At 49.3% G+C, this 24,931-nt stretch overlaps 2 protein-coding genes across 2 annotated transcripts in view; both read left to right on the top strand.

Annotated features, from left to right (window-relative positions):
- ELMSAN1 (ELM2 and Myb/SANT-like domain containing 1) overlaps positions 1-15,816 on the top strand; it is an 87,773-nt gene extending 71,957 nt beyond the window's left edge. The window contains exons 4-12 of the mRNA XM_011981503.1: positions 1,074-1,419; positions 3,540-3,606; positions 4,093-4,235; positions 4,346-4,449; positions 4,954-5,029; positions 5,688-5,776; positions 8,189-8,338; positions 9,454-9,666; positions 11,424-15,816. Coding sequence (XP_011836893.1) covers positions 1,074-1,419; positions 3,540-3,606; positions 4,093-4,235; positions 4,346-4,449; positions 4,954-5,029; positions 5,688-5,776; positions 8,189-8,338; positions 9,454-9,666; positions 11,424-11,624 — 1,389 coding nt within the window. The 3' untranslated portion in view covers positions 11,625-15,816. The remainder of the gene's footprint in view (positions 1-1,073; positions 1,420-3,539; positions 3,607-4,092; positions 4,236-4,345; positions 4,450-4,953; positions 5,030-5,687; positions 5,777-8,188; positions 8,339-9,453; positions 9,667-11,423) is intronic.
- A 677-nt stretch (positions 15,817-16,493) lies between these two features.
- PNMA1 (paraneoplastic Ma antigen 1) lies at positions 16,494-19,271 on the top strand. Its single transcript, XM_011981502.1, has one exon. The coding sequence runs from the start codon at positions 17,317-17,319 to the stop codon at positions 18,376-18,378; it is 1,062 nt and encodes a 353-aa protein (XP_011836892.1). The 5' UTR covers positions 16,494-17,316; the 3' UTR covers positions 18,379-19,271.
- The last annotated feature ends 5,660 nt before the right edge of the window (positions 19,272-24,931 follow it).

Below are 24,931 nucleotides of genomic sequence, written 5' to 3'. Positions count from 1 at the left end.
TGGGCTAGACTTTCCTAGTGGGATTAATACTACTATGAGAACAAAAGTTCTGCAAGGACAAGGACTGTCCATTCCATTTTTTTTTTTTTCTTTTTCCTTTTTGTTTTTTGAGAGAGAGTCTAGTTCTGTTACCCAGGCTAGAGTGCAGTGGCACGATCTTGGCTGACTACAACCTCCACCTCCCGGGTTCAAGTGATTCTCGTGCCTCAGCCTCCTGAGTAGCTGAAATTACAGGCACCTGCCACCATGCCCAGCTAATTTTTGTGTTTTAGTAGAGACAGGGTTTTGCCATGTTGGCCAGGCTGGTCTCGAACTCCCGACCTCAAGTGATCCCTCCACCTCGACCTCCCAAAGTGCTGAGATTACCACGCCCGGCCTTGTCCATGCCATTTTGTAGTCCCATGCCCAGCTCAGGTCTTAGCACGCAGTAGGAACTTTCATCTAACGCAGAGCCTGGAGTTTAAGTAGTGACAGCCAGTATTTACTGAGGCACCAAGCAGTGTTCTCAGTGATTTCCATGTATTAATTCATGTAGTCCTCAAAGTTACCCCAGTAAGTAGGCACTTACTAGGTAGGCACCATGTTAAAAATGAAGATGCACAGAAAGATTGAGTAATTTTAAGTGGCAATAAAGGTGGTAGGTCCCACCCCAAGCAGTCCAGCTGCAGAGCCTGGGCCCTGAACTACTGTACTCTTCTGCCCTGTCACACACTTTACAGCAGAGGTGGGGAACGGTGGTCTGGGGGCCAAATCCAGAGCTAAGAATAGTGTTACAATTTTATAGGATTAGTTTTAAAAAGAAAAAGGGAAAGAAGACGAATATGTAACAGAGATCACATGTGGCCCACAAAGCCTAAAATATTTACTCTCTGGCCCCTTACAGAAAAAGTTTGCTGACCTCTGGCCTAGAGGAGACAATAAGGGCTTTTGGACCTGCTCCTTTTTTTCAGGCTTGCCTTGGTGGGTGTGGTGGGCAGCCTAAGTTCCAAAGGTGAGACTGGCAAGCTGTGGTTAAAACTTCACTTTCCCTGGGATACAAGGCTGAGCCATCTTTGTTTTCTTTCCTTCTCTAGGCGGAAGACATAAATGTCAAGTTGGAGGGGGAGCCTTCTGTGCGGAAACCAAAGCAGCGGCCCAGGCCCGAGCCCCTCATCATCCCCACCAAGGCGGGCACTTTCATCGCCCCTCCCGTCTACTCCAACATCACCCCATACCAGAGCCACCTGCGCTCTCCTGTGCGCCTAGCTGACCACCCCTCTGAGCGGAGCTTTGAGCTGCCTCCCTACACGCCGCCCCCCATCCTCAGCCCTGTGCGGGAAGGCTCTGGCCTCTACTTCAATGCCATCATATCAACCAACACCATCCCCGCCCCTCCTCCCATCACACCTAAGAGTGCCCATCGCACGCTGCTCCGGACTAGTGAGTGACCTCCCTCCGTGGCCCTGGCAGGAGCGGGGCTGGGGCAGTGGGCAGGGAGGCATCTCAGCCTATGGGGCTGCTGCGGGATTGGGCTGGAACACTCTGGGAGAAGGAGCTCTGCTCTGTCTTCTCTGAGATTGAGAAGGAGGTTGTCCTCATTCAACAAGGAGGGGCGGGGGGCCCGCCCAGCTGCTTGGATTCAAATCTTAATTTCATCATTTACTGTTACATCCACTTTTGCAAGTCACTTCAACTCCCTGGGCCTCAGTTTTTTCAGTATTAAGATGGGGATATTAGTAGTACTTGGTTGATGATGAAATTGCCAATATTCAACTATTTTTGGGTTCACAAATAGTAGTTTCCTTTGGTTCAACCTAATGACCACTTCCTAGGCTCAGGTGCATTAGCGCACATAAAGCTGGAACATCATGCCAGGCCATCCTGTTTGCTCATAGTCCTTTGCACCAGATCTGGTCTCTGGGGCTCTCAAACAGTCATTTTGGCCAAAAACAGACACTCTGGAAATATTGGGCTGGCTTGGGGTGGTGTCCTGTCGAAAAGTGTTGCCCACTCCACAAGGAGATCCATTTCCTCTGCAGAATGAGGTAATCCAATCCCTTAGGGTGGTAGAGAGGATTAAGTGGAAGTAGCTAGCTCATAGATGCCTTTGGCCAATTAACCTTTGACTGTGACCTCACCCATGGTGTAGCTCTCTGGTGCCCCCTGGTGTCTGTGGGTGCAAAATGTTTGCCCTAGGCTGGCCGGCCTTCTGTCCTACTTCCTGGGGAGGCTTCTCCCTGGCTAGGCTGTGTAGGAAGAGGAAGTCATTGTGGAGATCAGACTGGCAGCCAGCGAGAGGTCAGTCTGCCCACGAGTAGTTACCGAACACTTGGGTGTAAGGCCTTGAACTGGGTCCTGTGAGGGCTCCAGGAATGTACAGGACACTGTGGTCTGTTCTATAGAGAATGCAAGGTCATTAGGGAGTTGACATGAAAGCCTGGGAGTTGGAAAAACAGAGGTTCCTGGCAGTGTGGGATCTGTAGCCAGTGAGTGAAGCCCCTAGCAGCTAGCCTGGGCTGGTGAGGACTGCATTCAAGTGGGGTGGGGCCAGAGCTGAGCCCCAGAGATGGAGGAGGGCAGGGGCAGGGAGGACACACCAGGGAGAGGAAATGACTGGTGCAAAGGCCTGTAGATGGGACCATGCAGGGAGAGTGAGGGGCCGAGAGATAAGCAGTCAGCTAGGATGCAGGTCCAGGCACACGGGTGGTGAGAGGTACAGATGGAAGCGGAACTGCCTTGAACTCTGAGGGGAGGGTTGCAGGTTTTATCTCGCATTGCAGCAGGGAGTCAGTAAAAAGCAAAGATTTTTTTTTTCTTTTTTGTTTTTGAGCAAAGGAGTGTTTTGATCATGTGGGGCCTTGAGAAGACCAGCTTGGGGCTGGGCACGGTGACTCACACCTGTAATCGCAGCTACTTGGGAGGCTGAGGGAGGAGAATCGCTTGAACTTAGAGGTTCAACTCCTTGAGCCGAGATCACACCACTGCACTCCAGCCTGGGCAGAGACAGAGTGAGACTTTGTCTCAAAAAGAAAGAAAGAAAGAAAAAAAACTAGCTTGGGAGAAACTGAGGCGGAAAATCCAAAGAGGAAGTGAGAAAGAGAGACAATAACTGTATAACAGCGATGCCCTTCACCACCTCTCTAGTGTGCTCAAAGTTTCAGTCTCTTTACTAGAAAACCACAGCTTTACGTTGGAGCTGATTCTCTAGTGTTGGAGCTCCTGGGGCAGGGATATGGCTTTAGTTGTAGAAGCAGTAATAATAATCTTTATCGAGTGCCAGGCTCAGTGTGTTACTTTATCCAGTTCTCACATTAACTCTAGGAGACAGGTAGTAATCGGTCCCTTTTGGTAGGTGTGCAAACTGAGGCACCCAAATATTTAGTGAAGAGCCTGCATTTTTGTAGGTGGCAGGCTGCAGAGCCAGGACTCAGGTGCTTGTGTTCCCTGTGTGAGCTCTGTGTGTCACCACTGTGACTCTTGCACATACAGGGCAGCCACTAGGATTGGGGGTGCTTTGCTAAAAGGAGGTACTATTTATCAACCTGCTCTTTGTCCCGTAGACAGTGCTGAAGTCACCCCGCCTGTCCTGTCTGTGATGGGGGAGGCTACCCCAGTGAGCATCGAGCCGTAAGTGCAGCCCTGCCCCTGGCCGAGGGTGTGTGGGTGGCCACACTGGTGCAGTGTGTGCAGGTGGGCCCTGGGAGCAACAGGAGGGTTCCGTGGGGACTGCATAGGGCTGAGAGGGCCTCCCTGAGCTTCTGTATTTGGCCCTGGACTTTGCTGTCCCCGCCCTGCCTCTGTGTGGAAGTTGCAGGGAAGGACAAGGACCGGCTCAGCTTGAACTTATCTCTAGGAGAGTTGGAAGGGGGGTCCAGAGGCTCTTTCCCATCTGTAAACCTGGAGCTGCTTCTCCCCTCTCCTGCCTCTAGACCTTGCCTTTCTAGTGGTGCCAGGTCAGAGTGTCCTCCCAATCCCCTAGAAGCCAGACTCCCTCCACCTAGCTGAGGCCTTGCTCTGCCGGCTCCCCCTCATCTTCTTCCCACCCTGAGGGATCATCAAGTTCTCTGTCCCCGCAAGGTGAGGCCTCACCTCCTGCCCTTTTCACTCCTCTAGACGGATCAACGTGGGCTCCCGGTTCCAGGCGGAAATCCCCTTGATCAGGGACCGTGCCCTGGCAGCTGCAGATCCCCACAAGGCCGACTTGGTGTGGCAGCCATGGGAGAACCTAGAGAGCAGCCGGGAGAAGCAGAGGCAAGGTGAGGAGGGGCCTGGGGCAGCCAGTGAGGGCAGGCACAGGCCTCAGCCTGCCCAGCCCCGAGCTGAACGTGGTTTCCTCCCCTCCCCCCTCATGCTCCTGTGGATCCAGTGGAAGACCTGCTGACAGCTGCCTGCTCCAGCATTTTCCCTGGTGCTGGCACCAACCAGGAGTTAGCCCTGCACTGTTTGCACGAGTCCAGAGGAGACATCCTGGTGAGAAGGCGCCCCCAGCAGAGGGAGGACCCCTCAGTGGGGGCTGGCTTGGATCCATGTCTGCTGCTCAGGAGCTAGGCCTGCTGGCATGCACTTTTGAGGCCAGTAGGAGGGTCTGACTAAGGAAGGGGCTGTAGAGGCTTGACCCGAGGGAGCCCTAGTTTCGGCCCCCACGTTTTGCTGTGCAGCGTTCTCCCGTCCATTCCCATCCCTGATTTTGGGTCAGTGGACTCAGAGACTCAGACTGGATGGTTGCTGAGAGCCTTCTCCAGCAGTGCTGCCTCCCTTGGGGCCATGGTCTCTCTTAAGAGGACCTGAGGCCTGTTTTCTGGGCAGTCTCACCCCCTGTGATCTCACCACCCCACCAAACCCCTTATCTCTCAGCAGTTAAGGGGGGCAAGAGTAAGTACCCACCCTACTCAGGATTTTATCAGGGCCTAGAATGCTCTGTCCACCACTGATACCCCTGCCAGCGCCCTGACCCTTCCCTCACTTCCCCTCCAGGAAACGCTGAATAAGCTGCTACTGAAGAAGCCGCTGCGGCCCCACAACCATCCGCTGGCAACTTATCACTACACAGGTGGGCCTGGCTGCGGCGGGCATGGTGCCCTGAGAGGTCCCCAGCATCCATGGGGCCCTGCTCAGTGCTGAGTCACAGCCCTGGGTCGGGGCAGGAGGAGGAGGGTAGATAACCCAAGAGTCAGAGTGAGGGAACTGCCACCAAAGCTGGGGTAGCTCTCCAGGGGTTTCCTGTGCCCTGGATGGGAGGGGAGAAGGGAGTGGGCAGGTGGGAGCCCATCCAGGCAAAAAAGCCCAGGTCACAGGGACAGGAACCCAAGGAGAGCCATCCAAATTGGCATCAGGTACCTGGAACTTAGCCCCAGGAGTGTATGTCCTGTTCTGGGCACTCTAAGAAGGACATGGACCGAGTCACATAATTCTAGCAGCCAATGTTTTCCATCCATGTTAGTGCTACATTTCATCTGCACCAGGTTTCACATGCATTATCTTACTGAGTCCTCACCACAGCTGGTGAGCTAGGTGATATTAGTTTCCATTTCACAAGCAAGGGAGTGAGGCTGTGAGCAACATGGCTAGTGTGTAGTGGAAGTGGGATGAGGAGCCGGCTCTGATGCCTGCAGAGACCATGGGCCTTAGACTTTTTTGCTGGTCAGAATGGCCCCACAGTGGCCAGGGCCCCGCCCACCTCACTCCCTCGCTGCCTCTTTGCTCCATAGGCTCTGACCAGTGGAAGATGGCCGAGAGGAAGCTGTTCAACAAAGGCATTGCCATCTACAAGAAGGATTTCTTCCTGGTGCAGAAGCTGGTGAGCTGGGCTCTGTTTCAGGGGTAGAAGAGGGCCAGGAGCTAGCTGCCTGTGTGACTTCAGGGCTCCCTCTGCCAGTGACCAAGCCCTCTTAAAAAGCAGTCAGGTCAATGCTACTGAGTAGCCTCAGAGAGAATTTCCTAAACAATACAAGAAAGAGAAAGATTAGGCCTCTTTTCTCTATTGGTTCTAAGCACCCTTTCCTCACTTCAGGGTGGTGTGGCCAAACTCTGGGGTCTCAATCCAGAAGGAGGCCTAAGTGGGCATCAGACTTAAAATAGGCAGGAGGAAGATGGGGAGGAGGGCGGCAAGTAGAGGTGAGCCATTCCCCAGGGGAAGGTGCAGGGGGAGGGCCCCCTGGGGTGAGGGGAACTGAGAGCCAGCAAGTGCCTGCATAACTGACCTGGGGGCCTCTGCCCTCCTTTGACTAAGAGTTGCCTTCCAGTAACTCAGCTGTTCAAGCCCACATTCCCTAGATTTATCTTGTCCTCCCTCCATATTCTTCTGGAAAAGCAGATGCTTTGCTAATCAAGGAGTTGCATCTTTCCAGCTCTGTCTCACAAAATCTGGGCCGTGGGGAGAGAGGATTGTGTAGACTGCCAAGGGAAGAGTTTTTAAAAAAAAGCATGCCCTTTCCTCCTGGGATTGTAGATTGTATTGGGAACAGCCCTGGGGACTAGACAAAGTGCTGATGATGAATTCCCCTGCAAGGGCCCTGTTGTGAGGAGTCCTTTGCTATGTTTTAGTAACACTCTGTTCCCTGATTGGGCAATACTGACGGGAAGTACACGCCCGTGAAATTCACTGAGGCGCCCCAATGCCTAATGAAATGAGCAGACCTTTAGTCAGTCAAACAAAGGGTCAGAGAGAATTGACAGTAAATGTGTAAACGGCCTAATTAATACATGTGTGACTTGGCCATTTCTGTGAGATGAAAGATGTCTGTTTCCTCCTCAGACACAAAGGGCCCACACTGACCCCTGGCCTCTCTGGGACAGGAGCTCCCAGCCCAGCGGTGGCTGAGCAATGTGGGAGCCTGTGGGGTGGTGTCAGAGAAAACAGCCTCTTCGTGTGGGAAAGTCGCCCAAAAACTAAACCCAGTGTCCAAATAGATTTGTGCAAATAGATTTATGCAATGGGAGAGCTAGAATTTCAGAGCTTGAGAGGCAGGCCGCTGGAGATCTAGCCTTACTTAACCCCATTGGCTATTTACACATGAAAAAACTGAAATTAGAAAAGTGAGTGACTTGCCTAAGCTCAAATAGCTATGTGATAGCAGAGTCAGGAGGAAGACTTAGGCCTTTCACTTCCTCCTCAGGTTTCCCAGGGCTTTCTTGTGAGTTTCCCTTGAGTTCCTCCCCCGACAGGGCACAGTGTCATTTCTGTATGCCCACTTGTCAGCCACTGCTCCCTGGAGAGAAATGACATTTTGCCTGGATTAATGAAAAGCGTCTCTGTTGCCAGGTCAGGGCTGGCTTTGGATACAGATGGTGCCCAGACCTTTTCCTTCAACTTTTCAGTTTGAAAAATTTCAAACTTACAGGAAAATGGAAAGAACAGTAGAATGAACACCTATCTACCCCGACTTCGATTTAGCAATCGTTAACATTGGCTACATTTGCTTTCTCTTTCTCTATGTCTAAACATAGACATACACATATACAGCTCTCTCATTCTCTGATTCAGCTAATCATTAAAAGTTACAGTCATCCTGTCACATGACTAAAAGCTTTCAGCATGTATCTCCTAAAAACCAAGATATTCTACAAAACCACAGTACCATTAGCACGCCCAAGAAATTTAACCTGATAAAATAATTCAGGCCAGGCGAGATGGCTTACGCCTGTAATTCCAGCACTTTGGGAGGCAGAGGATCACTTGAGGCCAGGAGTTTGAGACCAGGCTGGCCAACATGGTGAAACCCCATGTCTACTAAAAATACAAAAAAAACCGTAGCCAGGTGTGGTGGCACACACCTGTAATCCCAGCTACTCAGGAAGCTGAGGCATGAGAATCATTTGAACCTGGGAGGCGGAGGTTGCAGTGAGCCGAGATCGCGTCACTGCACTCCAGCCTGGGTGACAGAGCGAGAGACTGTCTCCAAAAAAAAGAAAAAAAAATACAGTAATATCCTCTGATACGCAATCCACATTGCCTTCTCCCGGGTGGTTCTGATGTTGTCCTTTATAGCTTGTTTTATTTATTTACTTATTTTAAATAGTGCTGAAGCATTGATTGATCAGTGGTTTGTTGCAGAGCAGGCATTGGAAAAATGCTTGTATTTCCTAGGTTGGCTGGGTTTCATTTTGGCTTGAAGTTAAGGGAAAGATGCAGGGACGAGAAAGGCTGGATTCTCCCCAGGCTGATGAGCCAAACCAGAGGGTTCTGACCTCAGTTTTGACTTCAAACCAGATCCAGACCAAGACCGTGGCCCAGTGCGTGGAGTTCTACTACACCTACAAGAAGCAGGTGAAAATCGGCCGCAATGGGACTCTAACCTTTGGGGATGTGGATGCCAGCGATGAGAAGTCGGCCCAGGAAGAGGTTGAAGTGGATATTAAGGTGACTCCTTTTCCAGCCGCAGATGCATAGAGCCTGGGCTGGGTCTGGGGCCAGGCCTGAGCTGGGAGCCTGAGCTCATGCTCTCCAGGAGCCTGCAGAGGGCAGGTTGAGGAAGACAGTGTCCCTGACAGTCACAAGGAGCCCTGGACCGCTGGGTTCTCCTCTCTATACTGCTGGTGTCATAGTAATAATACATCGTGTTGATACACAGGGTAATTTTCTCACAGGATTCACACCAGCATCGTCTTCCTATCTCCGCATAGCAGACCTCTAACACTGTTTTTCAAACCTCAGTCATTCTTGTATCACCTTTTTGATTTCTGCTATATCTGCATCCTACCTTGTGTCACCATTAGAATTTTTGTCATATTCACATACTACTTGTGCCATTACTTAATATTTTCCTTTAAATCAACTCATTTTTTACTCAGATGGGAAGCTTTATATCACAGTGATAAATAGAAAACCAAGGTTGTGTGCTATAAATAGAAGGTACTGGTAAAAATATATGTGAAAACCAGTGTTACTAAATTCTAGCTAGATACTGTGTTACCTGCCAAGGCTGAGACTGAGGCCGGACCTTGCTCTGTTAAAGAGATTATTAAGTCTAGAGAAGTATAAAAGACACATTAGCAGCAACCAGAGACTGAGTCCTTGGCATAATCAGGATTGAAAGAGAATTGAAAAGGGAATGTTACTTAATTCCGTGTCCATGTATCCACCTAGCATCATTTTTGGGATTGCAAGTCCATGTTCGGTGACATGCTACTGTAAGACAGGGAGTGGTTTGCTGCCCATTTTGCAGGTAGGAAGGTAGTAGAGCTACAGAAAGCATTACAAAGATAGTTTGGAATTGGAACTCAAGGCTCCTGCCTGGCTCACCACATCATTGCCAAGGATGCCTCCTGGTCATGTGTCCAGGAGGATGGGTGGCAATGGGGAGCGACTGGTATATACCCTCCCTGCCCTTCGCTCTCTCTCAAGTGCTCCCAGGGCTTGAGACTCTCTTCTGTTTCCATGGCTACTGTGCCATGACCCCTCGGCCGGGTCAGAATCTGTGCTACAGCAGTGAGACGGAGCTGTAGGCTCACTGCCCTTGTTCTTGTTCCCCATAGACTTCCCAAAAGTTCCCAAGGGTGCCTCTTCCCAGAAGAGAGTCCCCAAGTGGAGAGAGGCTGGAGCCCAAGAGGGAGGTGAAGGAGCCCAGGAAGGAGGGGGAGGAGGAGGTGCCAGAGATCCAGGAGAAGGAGGAGCAGGAAGAGGGGCGAGAGCGCAGCAGGCGGGCAGCGGCAGTCAAAGCCACGCAGACACTACAGGCCAATGAGTCGGTGAGTGTGACTGCCATGGGCTGAGCCCAGGGCAAGCAGGGTGGATGGAGCTGGGCCTGGGGACATGGGAGGGAGGGTAGAGCAGGACTGTGATCCTCATTATAATCATAATAGCAGGAAGTGTGCGAAGTACTTTGTGCTGTTAACTCATTTAATTCTCACAACCCTATGTGGTATTACTGTTATTCCCATTTTATAGATGGGGAAATTGAGGCCCAGGATAACACAGCTAGTAGGCAGCCTGAATCCAGAGTCTGCGATTAATTTTTATACTCTACTGCTTCTGTATCTGAGATTCAGAGGGAAAAAGGTTTTGTGAAAACCCAGTAGGTTTGTGGGTCACTGAGGGAGCATTGGTGGGTTGTAGCTTGGACAGGGCTCCCCTAAGAGAGCCGGAGTCCCTGACAAGAATGAGACTGAGCTGAGACCATGGGAATGACAATCATAGGCCCTCAGGCATGATCTCTGCAAAGTGCTTTCATTTCCATTATCTCATTAATTCCTCACACTGCAGAGTTAACCTCTACTCTGCAGATGGGGGGAAAGCAGTTCAGAGATGCTAAGTGACTTGCCCCAGGTCCTTGGACTCCTAGTGCAGTGCTCTGTCCACCATATATCACAGGCCAAGAAGCAAGACTACCGGCCATAGTTGCTCCTTACCAGGGAGAGTTCTCCCAGAAAGCAGTAGGGAGGGGAAGGGGTTTATTGGAGAGCTGCTGCTGTTTGAGAGTCGTTTTTTTACCCGTAAAAAACGGGTACACCCGTAATCCCAGCACTTTGGGAGGCTGAGGTGAGTGGATCACCTGAGGTCAGGAGTCGAGACCAGCCCGGCCAACATGGTGAAACCTTGTCTCTATTAAAAATACAAAGATTAGCTGGGCATGGTGGTGTGCGCCTGTAATCCCAGCTACTCCAGAGGCTGAGGCAGGAGAATCGCTTGAACCCAGGAGGTGGAGGTTGCAGAGAGCCAAGATTGCGCCACTGCATTCCAGCCTGGGTGACAGAGTGAGACTCCGTCTCAAAAAAAAAAAGGAATGTGTGTAGTACACTCATGCTTACAGAACTCCCATAAACTGTAAACCCACGGCTGTGTGCCCGCTTCTGAGCCTCGACCACCTGCACCGAGAGCTGTGCTCTGTGTAACGCCCTGCAGAGTTCTGCTGACTTTTGTGAACACTTTCCCATGAGGGTTCCACTTCTGATGGCCACGCGGGGCTTCCCCAGCCAAGGCCCCTTCTGCTCCCTCTGCTCTGCACTCTGACCCCTGCTCTTGCCGTTTGGTTTCCCTGCACTGTGCTGTCCTGAACTAGCTACCTGTGCATCTGTCCCTTCCACCAGACCCTCAGCTCTGAGGGCAGGCATGCCTGTGTCAACCTCTTTGTCCCCAGCACCTGACCCATCACAGGGGCCTGAATCTCATTTATAGAACAGGGCACGAGCAGACTAAATGACAGAAAACATCAACAGGTCTTCATTAACCCAGACGGCCAAGATCGCCTGTCAGGCGCATCAAGGCCTCTAGCAGCTCGGGCTGCCCCACAGAATTACCCTAGCAGCAACTTTGTAAACGATAGAGCTGACCAGAGACCAGAGTTGGAGGAGGCAATGGTCGTCCTATCCCTGGAAGGACCCAAGTACATGCCAGGTGACTGGCAGGAGTATATATGACCTTTCAGGCCCCCGGTTCCCTGCGATTCTAGAATTCCAGATCTGCGCTCGCTTGGATCACTCAACTCTCCTTGTTTGATTTTCTTCAGGCCAATGACATCCTCATCCTCCGGAGCCACGAGTCCAACGCCCCTGGGTCTGCTGGTTGTCAGGCCTCAGAGAAGCCAAGGGAAGGGACAGGGAAGTCACGAAGGGCACTACCTTTTTCAGAGAAGAAGAAAAAAACAGAGACATTCAGTAAGACCCAGAATCAGGAGAACACTTTCCCCTGTAAAAAATGTGGCAGGTAAGGTGGCCAGCCCTGTCCCCGCTAGGAGCCAGGGGGCTGGTGCGCAACGGGGGCGGGGCCCGGGGGGAGGGGGAAGAGGTACAGGCGGCGTCCGCCTCGTTTCTGATTGGCTCAGCGAGTTTCTAGGGCTGTGACGTCATGGGGCAGCTTTCGGAAAATGATACGAGCTGGCCAGCCCCGGCTGTGCCTCGTCGGGGGGGTGAAGGTGAAGGCTGGGGTTGCTCGCGCACCCGCGCTGGGAGCCCCGGGGTGGGCCAGGGCTGTCCTGATCAACCCCTGTCCGGCCGCAGGGTGTTTTACAAGGTGAAGAGCCGCAGTGCGCACATGAAGAGCCACGCAGAGCAGGAGAAGAAGGCTGCAGCGCTGAGGCTAAAGGAGAAGGAGGCCGCCGCTGCCGCCGCCGCCCACCAGCAGGCTCTGCGGGAGGAGAGCGGCGCGGGCGCGGGCGACAAGGGCTGAGCGCGGGAGCCAGGCTGGCCCAGTCCTGGACCCTGGCCCTTCCCGCACCTCCGCCAGCGCCCGCAGACACCCTGGCATCTCAAGAGGGAGTGAGGAGAGGATCGCAGGGATTTTTCCCTGCGAAACAAATGAGACAATGAAATAAACGGCTCTTTTACTTATGAAGGCCCCGGGAGCAGCGTTAAGGGCTCCAGGATCCAGTTCTCTTTGCATTTGGTCTGTCGGAAGTTGTCCTCGTGCTTTCCTGAACCGGGAGAGTCCCGTTCCCCTCAGGAGGGGCTCCACTGCCTCTCACACTCCGACTTCTGCTGCTCTGCTGCCCCGCAATCTCTTCCCTCCTCTTTGCCTCCCCCTCCTCCCCTCGGCCTCCAGGAAGCCACCGTGGCCGGCCAAGCACAAGCTCACCCACTTTGGAGCAGCATTCCTCCTCCCCAGAGGACCTCGAAGGCTGCAACGGCCCTGCCCCAAGCCCCAGAAAAAGGGACTCTTGGAGGGAGTCTGCTGGCTTCTCTGAGAAGGGGCGCAGCCTGATACCTGTGCTGTCCCTGCAGTCTCCAGTCCTGCCTGAGCTGCTCCCGTGACCGTGCCCTGAGTGGCCACCTCCTCTTTGGGAGGGAGGCCGCGACAGGTACTCTCCCTTTGCTGCTTGCTGGCGGCGCTGCTGGGCCTACAAAGTTTTCTCGGCGTTGGGGAAGGGGCTAACGTTCTTGTCCAAAGCACTCATCTTGCTGCAGGGAAGGGAGCTGTGCAGAGGCTGGAAGCTGCAGAGTTAGGCCGGAGAGAGCTTTTGACAAGCTTGGCTCTTTTTGCTTCCCACCTTTTTTGCCAAATACCTTTGGGTCCTGGAGGCTGCCAAGGGCGCTCCGCCTTGAGCAGGTCCCAGAGAGGCTCAGCCTGCCCCTCCTGGGAGCCAGCGTCCTTGCCTCTGCCCTGACCTCAGCAGCTACACCTAACCCCACCGCACCCCACCCAGTGTCGATATCCACAACCTAGCCCCCAGGCCTGCACACTGGAGATTTCTGGATCCTTCCCTAGGAGGGAGAGGTCTCCAACTCGATTGGACAGGAGCCTTCATTCCTTGACTCGTGTCATTTGGGAGCTATTTATTTATTCTTAGTATTTAATTTTTAACATCCTCTCAGGGACCAGGGGCCTCCTGCTTTTCAGAGGCCCAAGTGCATTTATCCCAAAACGAGGCATCTTGACATCCCCCATCCCCCCCGAATTCCCAAGGCCCTAAGGTCCCTCACCTGGTTGCTCTGGAAGCTCTCGCCGGTAGGAATGATAGCAACACTGGGAGAGAGTGGGAAGGTGGAGGGTGTCACCAAAGCCACACAGAGCAAGGGAGATCAAAGGCAGTTCTTGCTGCCCCTTCTCTGGCTGTGCTTTGCCTGAGGGAATTGGCAACAGGCCAGGATTCTAATTTGGTTTATGGGGCCTGGATTGTGGTTTGAAGAAGCCATATTTGGCATGGGTGAAGTGAAAGGGCCAGGAGGTTCTGGAGGCCCCTTCACGTCCAGTCCCATAGCGGGGCTAGAGCGGGGCTCAGCTGTTTTTCTGATCTTACTCAACTGAGTTGTGCAAAAGAAATTCTAAGTGAATGCGCGTTTGACAGGTCAATGTATTAGGAAGGAGCCAGAAAGTATTCATACTGCTACTCCTTACGAGATAGCCAAGAAGCGTCAGGTCAGTAACTGGGAGTGGAGAGGGAGTTTTGTTTTGAAACTGTGCACTGTCAGGTATTTTTCAGCATCCATTTATACATTAGTGTGGTTCTACAGGACCCCGGCTGTGGAAGTAACAAATTTCTTCTCCCTCCAGACTCTTGGATGACTACCTAGATCCCCAACTTCCCAGTTAGTTTCCTCCACAGGTTTCCATGAGCTCAGTATCCCAAGACAGCAAAAATCTGGTATACCCTGTAGAAGCAGGGGGGTAGCAAATTTAGGCTCTCTTCGAAATTACTTGTATAATACGAGTGCCTTCGCAGCTTAGCCCCAAAGTGCTACTTACGTTTCCCAAGGTTTTTTGTATTCAAACCATATTTGGTTTCAGTCTCCTTTATGGACATAGGGTAACAGAAACCTCCATCATTCAGGAGACCCTTTTGTTCAGTGGTAACATCTTGTACTTGGAAAAAAAATTTTTTTTTTTTGCGACAGTCTCATTCTGTCGCCCAGGCTGGAGTGCAGTGGTGCGATCTCGGCTCACTGCAACCTCCGCCTCTCGGGTTAAAGGATTCTCCTGCCTCAGCCTCCTGAGTAGCTGGGATTACAGGCACACACCACCACACCCAGCTAATATTTTTGTATTTTTTTTTTAGTAGAGATGGGGTTTTGCCATGTTGGCCAGGCTGGTCTTGAACTCCTGACCTTAGGTGATCCACTCACCTCGGCCTCCCAAAGTGCTGGCATTACAGGCATGAACCACCGCGCCCGGCCGTAAATGTTTAAACAAGAAAGGGATTCTACTCTTCTAAGCTTACAGAGACCAGACCCGGTGAATGTAACTGGGGAAAATCAAGATGGTACCTCTCTGCATTAATCCCGCCAGACACCGTATTTTAGGAAGGTCCATGCTCCAGGATGCATTCATGTCTTGGATACAGTGTGAAAATTTAAAAGTTTAGAGGGTAGATGCAATTGTGGTAAGTGACCTGCCAATAAAGTAAGTGCAGCTATAGAAGCTGGCATAGGTATATCCTTAATGGTGCTTTCTCCCTGGGCTTGTCTTTTGTTGTTTTTTTCCCTGTATTCAGAGCTCTGAGAAGTGATAAACACCTCCAGCTTTCTTAACATCCTCCCCACACCATCTCACCATATCCATCTCCCAGCATCCATCTGCATTCAGCTAAGGGCGGGAAACTGACCTAGTGCCTGTGCTGTAGACCATTTCTGAGGTCTCCACCCATCCAAGGAGGCAGAGCCATCATTACTGTCCTCCATGCCTTCAGCAGCCCCCCTCACAGCTAAGGTACATACCACCCCTTCTGCCGCACCCCCTTCCACTCCTGGCACCAAGGTCTTTTGCTGCTTATGTCTAAAGGGATCGCCTATATTTAACTGCCTCAGTGACCTAACCTCTTTCTTCTCATGTGCCAGATGTTAAGATGAAGGAGGAATACAACACATACTCAAGCCTCAGCTGTTTAGTTGTTTTCACTGGGGCTCGCTTTTCTGGGACGGTATTTATTATCAGACTGGCAAGCCTAACTCCATAGGTTTACAGGAAGTAGGGATATTTTTATAAAACAATTGTGTCCTCCCCACATTTTGCTATGTTAATATTTGCCTCTAACAATTTGCAGCTGTTTCACTTTTTCTTCATTTGTCTCTAAGTTGAAGGCCTTGTTGGAGGGGACAGAGCACAGGAACAGCCTTGACAGTCTGTAATTATTGTACAAATATTTTAATGGCATATAAATAAGTATATTCCTTTTATTTTGAAACAAAAATGATCAGACACTGCCTTTTGTGTGTTTGCTGCCTGTGGCACCCTTTTTTAAAAAGACTGTTACATATTAAAATAGTGTACATATATATAAATATTACCTCTTTTGCTGTACAGTTGTGATAGAGACTGAAGATTTTATTTTTTGTGTGCTTTTTATAAGAAAAAATTAATACACTAAAGAATCTTGCTGATGTGATTGTAATGTACCTATGTAACTTATTTACTTTTGAATGTTCTTCTGTATCTTTAAACCTTTTATTAAATAAGGTTTTAAAAATTCAGAGTTGAATGCTATGTTCTCTTGGGATTTTCACCATCTGGGGTTGATGTAAGTGGGCCTTGTCTTGCTTGCAGGGAGATTACTCGACATTTTTGAGCCATAAGGATTCTCTTTTAGCAGCCTATTGTCGATGCCAGCCAGGAAAAGGAAAATAACACACTAATGTTTGCCTGGCTAAAAGATGACTCAGTAGACACAGACAAACAGATGTTTACAAAAGTTTAGACAAGAAAAAGTCTAAACTCAGTATCTCACACAAATAAATGGCGCACTCCGACATTTTGGCTTCATTGGGATAAAATATGCAGGGTGCACAGTGTGGTCAGGGGTAATGGGAAGCCAGGGTTCTGAGGAGAGTATTTTCACGTGCAGGGTGGACTGGCTGAGCAACCCGAGTAGACAAGTCCACCATGAGGGATGCCATCATTTCCAACAGTATCATCTTAAATCCACTCCAGGATTGGATTGTTATTTTTAAAACACGGTGCTTAGCAGTATTTGTTTGCTGTTAAAATGGAAAATTATGAAAAAGGAAATGCGCCATCAGAGAAACAAATGCCCGAGCCCCTCGCTGGCACCATGGCAACCGCTCGACCCCCGCGGGCCGCCGGAGCAGGCGTGATTCGCGCCAGCTGGGACACCGTTGCCATGGCGACGCCCGAGCGGCTCCGCCGCGGGGGCGGGACGGGGCGGGGCTGACGCCGCTCGCGGGCTGGCCCCATCCTCCACTGCAGCAGTAACGTCGCAGCGGGTTGCGGGTAGGACTCGACGCTGAGGCAGCCGCGCAGCGTCTGAGCCGCTGCAGGCCGCCGCGGCCGCCGCTGCCCACCCTTGCCTGTGCTGTTTCCAGCCTCGCTTCTCCGGCTTTCCTGCTCCTCTGCTGCCTTCGTTTCTGGTCCTCGGCCGTCCTCGCCGCCCGCCCAGAGGAGTCCCCGCGCCCGCCAAGAGGAGTCCCCACGCCCTCCAAGAAGCCGCTCTCCGCTGGCCCGCAGCCGCCGCGACTTCGGCACAGTCTCTCCCTCTGGCTAGTCTCCCAAACGGCCGCTCCTCGCCCGCGGGAAGACCAGGCTGCGACCGCGAACGCCCTATTCTCTCCAGGAGCCGCAGCGAACGCCCGGCGGCCACGCCCCGCGACCACACCCCGGGTGCTTTCGGCCCAGCGCGCCTGCCTTCGCCGCCCGCCCTCGCTCCTTGCCGGCTGCACGACGACGCGACAGCCCGGCTGCAAGCGGCGGACCCGACCGGACCCGGACCCAGACGCAAGATGGCGACGGCCGCGTGACTGCCTCAGCGTCCCCGAGCTCAGCTCCAAGTGCACCTACGGACTGACTGGGGGGGGCAGAGAAGGGCGAGATCAGGACTCTGTGTCTTTGTTAGTCGTGAATGCATGAAGCGTACCTCCCTCGGGCCTACTTGGTGGGAGTGTCTGGTATTGTTCTAAGGCCAGGAGTACGGTGAGCCACAGTCTGTTGGTAGAATTGGCGTCTTGATAGTTGAGAAAATGGCGATGACACTGTTGGAAGACTGGTGCCGGGGGATGGATGTGAACTCCCAGAGAGCTCTGTTGGTCTGGGGCATCCCAGTGAACTGTGATGAGGCTGAAATCGAAGAGACCCTCCAGGCAGCGATGCCCCAGGTCCCCTACCGAATGCTTGGGAGAATGTTCTGGAGGGAAGAAAATGCGAAAGCAGCCTTATTAGAGCTCACTGGCGCTGTCGATTACGCCGCGATCCCCAGGGAGATGCCGGGCAAAGGAGGGGTCTGGAAAGTGTTGTTTAAGCCCCCGACTTCTGATGCTGAATTTTTAGAAAGATTGCACCTCTTCCTAGCTAGAGAGGGGTGGACCGTGCAAGATGTTGCCCGTGTCCTTGGGTTTCAGAACCCTACTCCGACCCCGGGCCCAGAGATGCCAGCAGAGATGCTAAACTATATTTTGGATAATGTTATTCAGCCTCTTGTTGAGTCCATATGGTACAAGAGGCTGACACTTTTCTCGGGGAGGGACATCCCAGGGCCTGGAGAGGAAACCTTTGATCCCTGGCTGGAGCACACTAATGAGGTCCTAGAGGAGTGGCAGGTGTCCGATGTAGAAAAGAGGCGGCGGTTGATGGAGAGTCTTAGAGGCCCTGCCGCTGATGTCATTCGCATCCTCAAGTCCAACAACCCCGCGATAACCACTGCCGAATGCCTGAAGGCGCTTGAGCAGGTGTTTGGGAGCGTTGAGAGCTCTAGGGATGCCCAGATCAAATTTCTGAACACTTATCAGAACCCGGGAGAAAAATTGTCTGCTTATGTCATTCGTCTGGAGCCTCTGCTACAGAAGGTGGTAGAGAAGGGGGCCATTGATAAAGATAACGTGAACCAGGCCCGCCTAGAGCAGGTCATTGCTGGGGCCAACCACAGCGGGGCCATCCGAAGGCAGCTGTGGCTTACCGGGGCTGGGGAAGGGCCGGCCCCAAACCTCTTTCAGTTGCTGGTGCAGATCCGTGAGGAGGAAGCCAAGGAGGAGGAGGAGGAGGCTGAGGCCACCCTTCTGCAGTTAGGCCTGGAAGGGCACTTCTGAGTGCCAGAAAAGGCAGCTTTAGTGCAGACCTAGATCACAGCTAGTTTTCTTGTCCCTGTGGGGTCTTACAGATGTGTCTCTGAGTAGTAAAGGCTTAGCCCTGTTCTGTTTTGTTGTCTTTTTTTGGAGGGGAAGGTTAGTCAGGCCTGAGTATTCATGTAACATTCTAAAATTGTGCAAGCGAGCACCGTGAGCTGCTACAATGCAAGTGGGTCTTGCTGGCTAAAGTGCCAGGTAAAGGGTTGGTTGGACACAGCGCTTAGTGCACGCTGTCATCATGGACATCATAATCAGTTGTGAAAAACACACGAACCTCTGACACTTCCACACTGAATGTGAAATTGCATGTGCAGATGTTTACTACGGGGCCTGGCTCACAGGAAGTGTTCAGTAAAAGTATGAACTATTAGATTACTGATAGCGCAGACAGATTTTTCTTTACCATAAATAGTTCCAGATTTATATTGATGGAAGGAAATGTGCATTTATTAGCTATTACTCAACTTTACAATGCAAACATCGTATTTCTCATCTTTAAACATGTCGATCAGTTTAATTGAAAAGTATTCTGAGACTGCAAAATGGGGTGTTAAAAAAATACTGCAATTACGGAGCTGTGTAAACCAGTTTCTCATTGCATAAGATACAGATGTAAATTGCATGGAGAGGTTGATACGCACCTGTACAGTAATTCACTTCCCCATTTCAGATCTTTGTCAGAGAATAGTTCTTGTTCATACTGAGTGTTCTAAATTTGAAGTTATATATACAAATTAAAATATTTTAAAAATTCTGTTGTCTTCTCATTTTTCTGGCATATATAAACATTTTTAGCCTAAGTAAACTCTGTCCTTTTTTCTTATGAAGACTTTGTCATTAAACCATTTATTTTACTCTTAAGCTTTGTATGATACTATGTGAATTTAAATGGCAAGTCCTTTTTTTTCCTTCCCCTCTTGCTGTCATCTTAACATTTTTTTGGTTCATTTTTTAATTTTTTAAATTTTTTATTTTTAAGGGCAGAGAGGGGCTTGCTCTGTTGCCCAGGCTGGAGGGCAATGGAGCGATTTCAGCTCACTGCAACGTCTGCCTCCCGGATTCAAGTGATTCTCCTGCCTCAGCCTCCTGAGTAGCTGGGATTACAGGCATGCGCCACCACACCTAGCTAATTTTGTATTTTTTTAGTAGAGATGGGTTTCACCACGTTGGTCAGGCTGGTCTGGAATGCCTGACCTCAAGTGATCCACCTGCCTCGGCTTCCCAAAGTGCTGGGATTACAGGCATGAGCCATCTCGTTTTTTCTACTAAAAATACAAAAATTAGCCGGGTGTGGTGGTGGGTGCCTTTAATTCCGGCTACTTGGGAAGCTGAGGCAGGAGAATCACTCTGGGAGGCAGAGGTTGCAGTGAGCCGAGATTGCGCCACTGCACTGCAGCCTGGGCAACAGAGTGAGACTCTTGTCTCAAAAAAAAAAAAAAAAAAAAAATTTAGAGACCAGATATGGTGGCTCACACTTGTAATCCCAGCACTTAGGGAGGATTGCCTGAAGCCAAGATTTTGAGACCAGCCTGGGCAACACAGACCCAATCTCCACATACATTTTTAAAAATTAGCCAGGCATGGTGGCACAGGCCTGTGGTCCCAGCAGCTCAGGCAGCTGAGGTGGGAGATTGCTTGAGCTCAGGAGGTTGAGGCTGCAGTGCGCCATGATTGCCCCACCGCACTCCAACCTGGTGATAAAGTGAGACCCTGTTTCTCAAAAAAAATTTTTTTAGAAAATCTTGAAATGGGGTTCAGGAGGTTATCTGGCAATGTTTTTCTCTTAAGATCACTTTTCAGCTAAACATTTTATTTCACTGAAGAAATAACTATAATTCATCACACCTGTGTAAAATGACGGCCTATTTTACAACAGCCATTTATAACAGGAAGATATAAATAGGGAAATACAGCTTTAAAACATGTGTTTTTTTTGCTGCAAAGATTCAGTGATTGAAGATATCCATCTTTTGAGGTCCTCAGTGAATCTAAAGTTACTACATGAATATTGTGTTCAGTGAGCTTTTCCCTAATAAGGTTTTAAAATTATAGCTGAGCCATTCGACAAGTTTATAAGGGGTAATGTATGTTCTTCCAGATTTTTCGGTGCACATATTCGCTTCACGTCTGTACATCCCTTTCCTCCTGTCACAAACACATCTCCACATACTTGCCTTGGTTCCCAACAGATATGCTCAGCTTCACTTACCACAAACACTCGGCATGTCTTCACCCGCTACCCACCATTCACATAACTTTCCCCTCCATTCCCACCAGCATCAGGCACGCACTCAGCCGACCTCTCACACTCTGGACACATTCACTGTCATCTCCCCTTCAGTACTCCCAGGATAACATACACCCTCCTCCCGTTCCATGTACACTATGCCACTCTCCCAACCCCAACATACATTCCCCACTTCTCCTCACACCCACACACACTCCCACCACCAAACACTGAGTCACCACATATATGTACACACTCCCACTCCACACATATACACACATACTACATTTTTTTTTTTTTTTGAGACGGAGTCTTGCTGTGTCGCCCAGGCTGGAGTGCAGTGGCGTAATCTTGGCTTACTGCAACCTCTCTCTTGGGCTCAAGTGATCCTCCTGCCTCAGCCTCCCAAGTAGCTGGGATTACAGGTGTGTGCCACCACACCCGGCTAATTTTTGTATTTTTAGTAGAGACAGGGTTTCACCATGTAGGCCAGGCTGGTCTCGAACTCCTGACCTCGTGGTTCAAAAGTGCTCCAAAAGTGCTGGAATTACAGGCGTGAGCCACCGCAACCGGCTCACATGCTAGATTTTTTTAAATGGGCCAGGTGCAGTGGCTCACACCTGGGATGCTGAGGTGGGAGGATGGCTTAAAGACAGGAGTTCAAGACCAGCCTGAGCAAAATAGTGAGATCTTGTCTCTACAAAAATAAGTACATTTAAAAATTAGCCAGGCCATTTAGGAGGCTGATGCGGGAGGACTGCTTGAGCCCAGGAGTTCAAGGTTGCAGTGATCTATGAACATGCCACTGCACTCCAGCCTGGAGTGACAGAACAAGACCCTGTCTCGAAAAACAAAACAAAACAAAACACCACACACACAGATGCACAAAAAAACAAATTAGGTATATAAGGATTCTTTGGGGTTTTTCTGTTTTGTTTTTTTTTGGTGGGTGTTTGGTGTTTTTTTGTTTTTTTTTTTTTTGGCCCAATATGTTATGGACATCCTTCTATAGCTTAAACATAGGGATATACCTTCTTTTCATAGATGTAGAGTTGGCTGCATTCTTAGGAGGGAAGTTATCACCTAGGATTCTGACTTCTTAATTATATAAAACAATTGTATGTATCTACATGCATACATATATATTCAATGCATTACATATATATGACATCAATCAGTGTCAGGCTCCTAAATGTCCATCCTTTGTTCTAGGAAACAATGAACTAAAAATAACAATGGGATATTTATGATCTGAATTAAGGCTTTCTTTTTATAAGCTCAGAAATTGAAATTTGTCTTTGTTTTTCCATTTTTTAGGGACAGGATCTTGCAGTGACATGATCATAGCTCACTGTAACCTCAAACTTCTGGGCTCAAGCAATCCTGCCTCAGCCTCCCCAGTAGCTAGGAGCACAGGTGGCAGAACTAATTTTTTTTTTTTTTTTTTTGATAGAGATGGGGTCTCACGATGTTTCCTAGGCTGGTCTCAAACTCCTGCCTTGGCCTCCCAAAGCACTGGGATTACAGGCATGAGCCACCACACCTGACAATTTGTCTGCTGTTTAGTGGAGGACAGCAGCAAGAAATGTATCCTCATAATCAAACAACTGGAATAAGAAGTAGAAACTACACTACAGCTCTATTTTGCGACCAAAATTACATTTTAGCTGATAGCACAGAAAATGTGCTGGTAAAATGTGTAACGTTACTGATATTGCTTGGTGATTCCTTTTTCTCAACTCAGGGCCTATCAGCTAACCTTTACCTTGCATACCTTCTGGTAATCAGGTGAGGACTAGGAATGGTCAAGTGCAGTAGTAACTTGCTGTCCCTGGAAGTACTCTTTCTAGGAGCCTAATAATTTGAAATAGTGCCCAAAGAACTGAGGAAGAGTTACAAGCCTGGGAGAAAAAAAACTACTAAAAAAAAAAAATTAGCTAAAGAAATGAACACCTCTGGCCGGGCGCAGTGGCTCTTGCCTGTAATCCTAGCATTTTGGGAGGCCGCAGTGGGCACATCACAAGGTCAGGAGTTTGAGACCAGCCTGGCCAGCATGGTGAAACTTCGTCTCTGCTACAAATACAAAAATCAGCCAGGCATGGTGGTGCATGCCTGTAGTCCCAGCTACTCGGGGGGCTGAGGCAGGAGACTCACTTGAACACGGGAGGCAGAGGTTGTAGTGAGCTGAGACCGTGCCACTGCTGCACTCCAGCCTGGGCAACAGAGTGAGACTTTGTCTCAAAAAAAAAAAAAAACAAAAAACACCTCTGTCTTTCGCTCTCTCTCACGTGCATGCGCACACACACACACCCCCCACACAAACTGCATGGTATATGTTATCCAAAGGCGAATTTCTTTGGACTGAATATCACTAAGTTTATATAATTGCTCTATATTAGCTACAACTAATAATCATGTACCAAAAATATACTTTTTTTTTTTTTACAAAATAACACAATTTATTACTATTTTAAAACATTTCACAAAATAACATTCAGAAACTCAACATTTCTAAATAACTTAATTCACAATAAGTTTAGTCATAAAGTCATGCTACAAAACTCCTGTGTATAAAAGATTACCAAAGTATTCATAGATGTTAAAATGTTCTTCAGAATGGAGTTGGTTCTAGAAGCCAAAGATTCTGGAATGATGCCCGTAATCATAACTGCCAGCCTGGGAGAGGAGTTGGCTATGCACACGTGCTCTTAGCTTCCAACTCACCAGTCTTTTGATGGGAGTGATCCCCTCTAGGCAGTAGCACCTCCGAGGCAGGTACCCTACTGATCACAGAGGCAAAGAGCCTCCCACCCACATAATGTTAGACAACTCTACATTCATTTAAAATCTAGAGGTGGGAACGATAATTCGCAAAGATTCTATTCTGAGTATGAGAACTACTTGATACATCCCCCAGAGGGATGACCTTGGATGTAACAGACGTGGAAGACGACTCAAGTAGGGAAAAAGGGAAATCCTGACTCTGATTATGTCAAAAGACAGTAACTACTCATGTGGGTTTAGAACGAGCAAGGGTGAGGTTTGATTCTCTAACATCCAAGTGCAGGCTAGATATTTACCTATCTGCTCTATGGAAGTCCTTTCCACCAACATCCAGTTCATAAGTTTAAAGTGCAAATCTACTGAAAAATAGTTTACTCTCCCCCATGTTACTCTCCCCCATGTTAAATTTGCGAGATCATAATTTGGTTGGCTGGGTCTCCTCTAAACTGCCCAATATGGGAAATTAACTAGAATCCAGTTAATGACTTCTCCAAGTATCAAGTAAAAAGTTTTCTCAGTTTATCTTAGGCCAGAGAAAGGTAAGACACTCAGTCTAGTTCTTCCTTTCAGTTTTCTTCCTTTACAGATTTACAAAATGCAGGAATAGAGATACAGATATGGTATTTCTAAAAGTTCCGTGATTTTAAAACATAACCCTTGATTTTTGGAAGTTCACCCATTTTATGGTTTACAAAAAGAAAACAATATGACACATGTTAGAGCAAAGATAAAGAAATATGGTCAAGTTACCTTGTCAGAAGCAGCACCAACTCTGCTACGCTGAATCTTGCTTTTATATTTCATTATTTACAGACACATTAAATAGCCCCAAATAAAGAAAATCTGTGCCAAAGGAATGAATTTCTAGTAAAGGGTAACATGCAATTTAGCAGTTTTCTTCCTTTACTAACACTTACAGTATGTAAGGTGTTAGTGAATTGATGATCTGACTGTAGTCAGAGAGACACAATCTATTCATGACTGATGCTTTGACACTTCCTCCTAATGCTTTTAAGTGAATGATTAACTCCAACCTTTCTGGGCCCTGTGCTTTTCCATTTAGCCCTGAGAAAAACCCAGGTAGAAGATTCCAACTCTCTTCACACATCACCAATTCTCAGAATAAGTCAACAGTCAAGATTTATTTCTTATTCTTCCTTATTCTGCTCTGACCACTGGTAAAATGTGTCAAAAGAAGTGCTTATTCAAGTTCAAATTTCTCTTTCCACAAAAGAATCACATTTTTTTTTTTCTTTTTGAGATGGAGACTCTGTCACCCAGGCTGGAGTACAGTCACATGATCTCGGCTCACTGAAGCTTCTGCCTCCTGGGTTCAAGCAATTCTCCTGCCTCAGCCTCCCGAGTAGCTGGGATTACAGGCATGCACTACCACACCCGGCTAACTTTTTATAGTTTTGGTAGACACGGGGTTTCACCATGTTAGCCAGGCTGGTCTCGAACTCCTGACCTCAAGTGATCTGCCCACCACGGCCTCCCAAAGTG

The sequence above is a fragment of the Mandrillus leucophaeus genome, unplaced genomic scaffold, assembly GCF_000951045.1.
Source record: "Mandrillus leucophaeus isolate KB7577 unplaced genomic scaffold, Mleu.le_1.0 Scaffold228, whole genome shotgun sequence".
NCBI lineage: Eukaryota > Metazoa > Chordata > Mammalia > Primates > Cercopithecidae > Mandrillus > Mandrillus leucophaeus.
The sequence above is the reverse complement of the archived record's forward strand: the minus strand, read 5'-3'. Positions and strand labels throughout refer to the sequence as shown.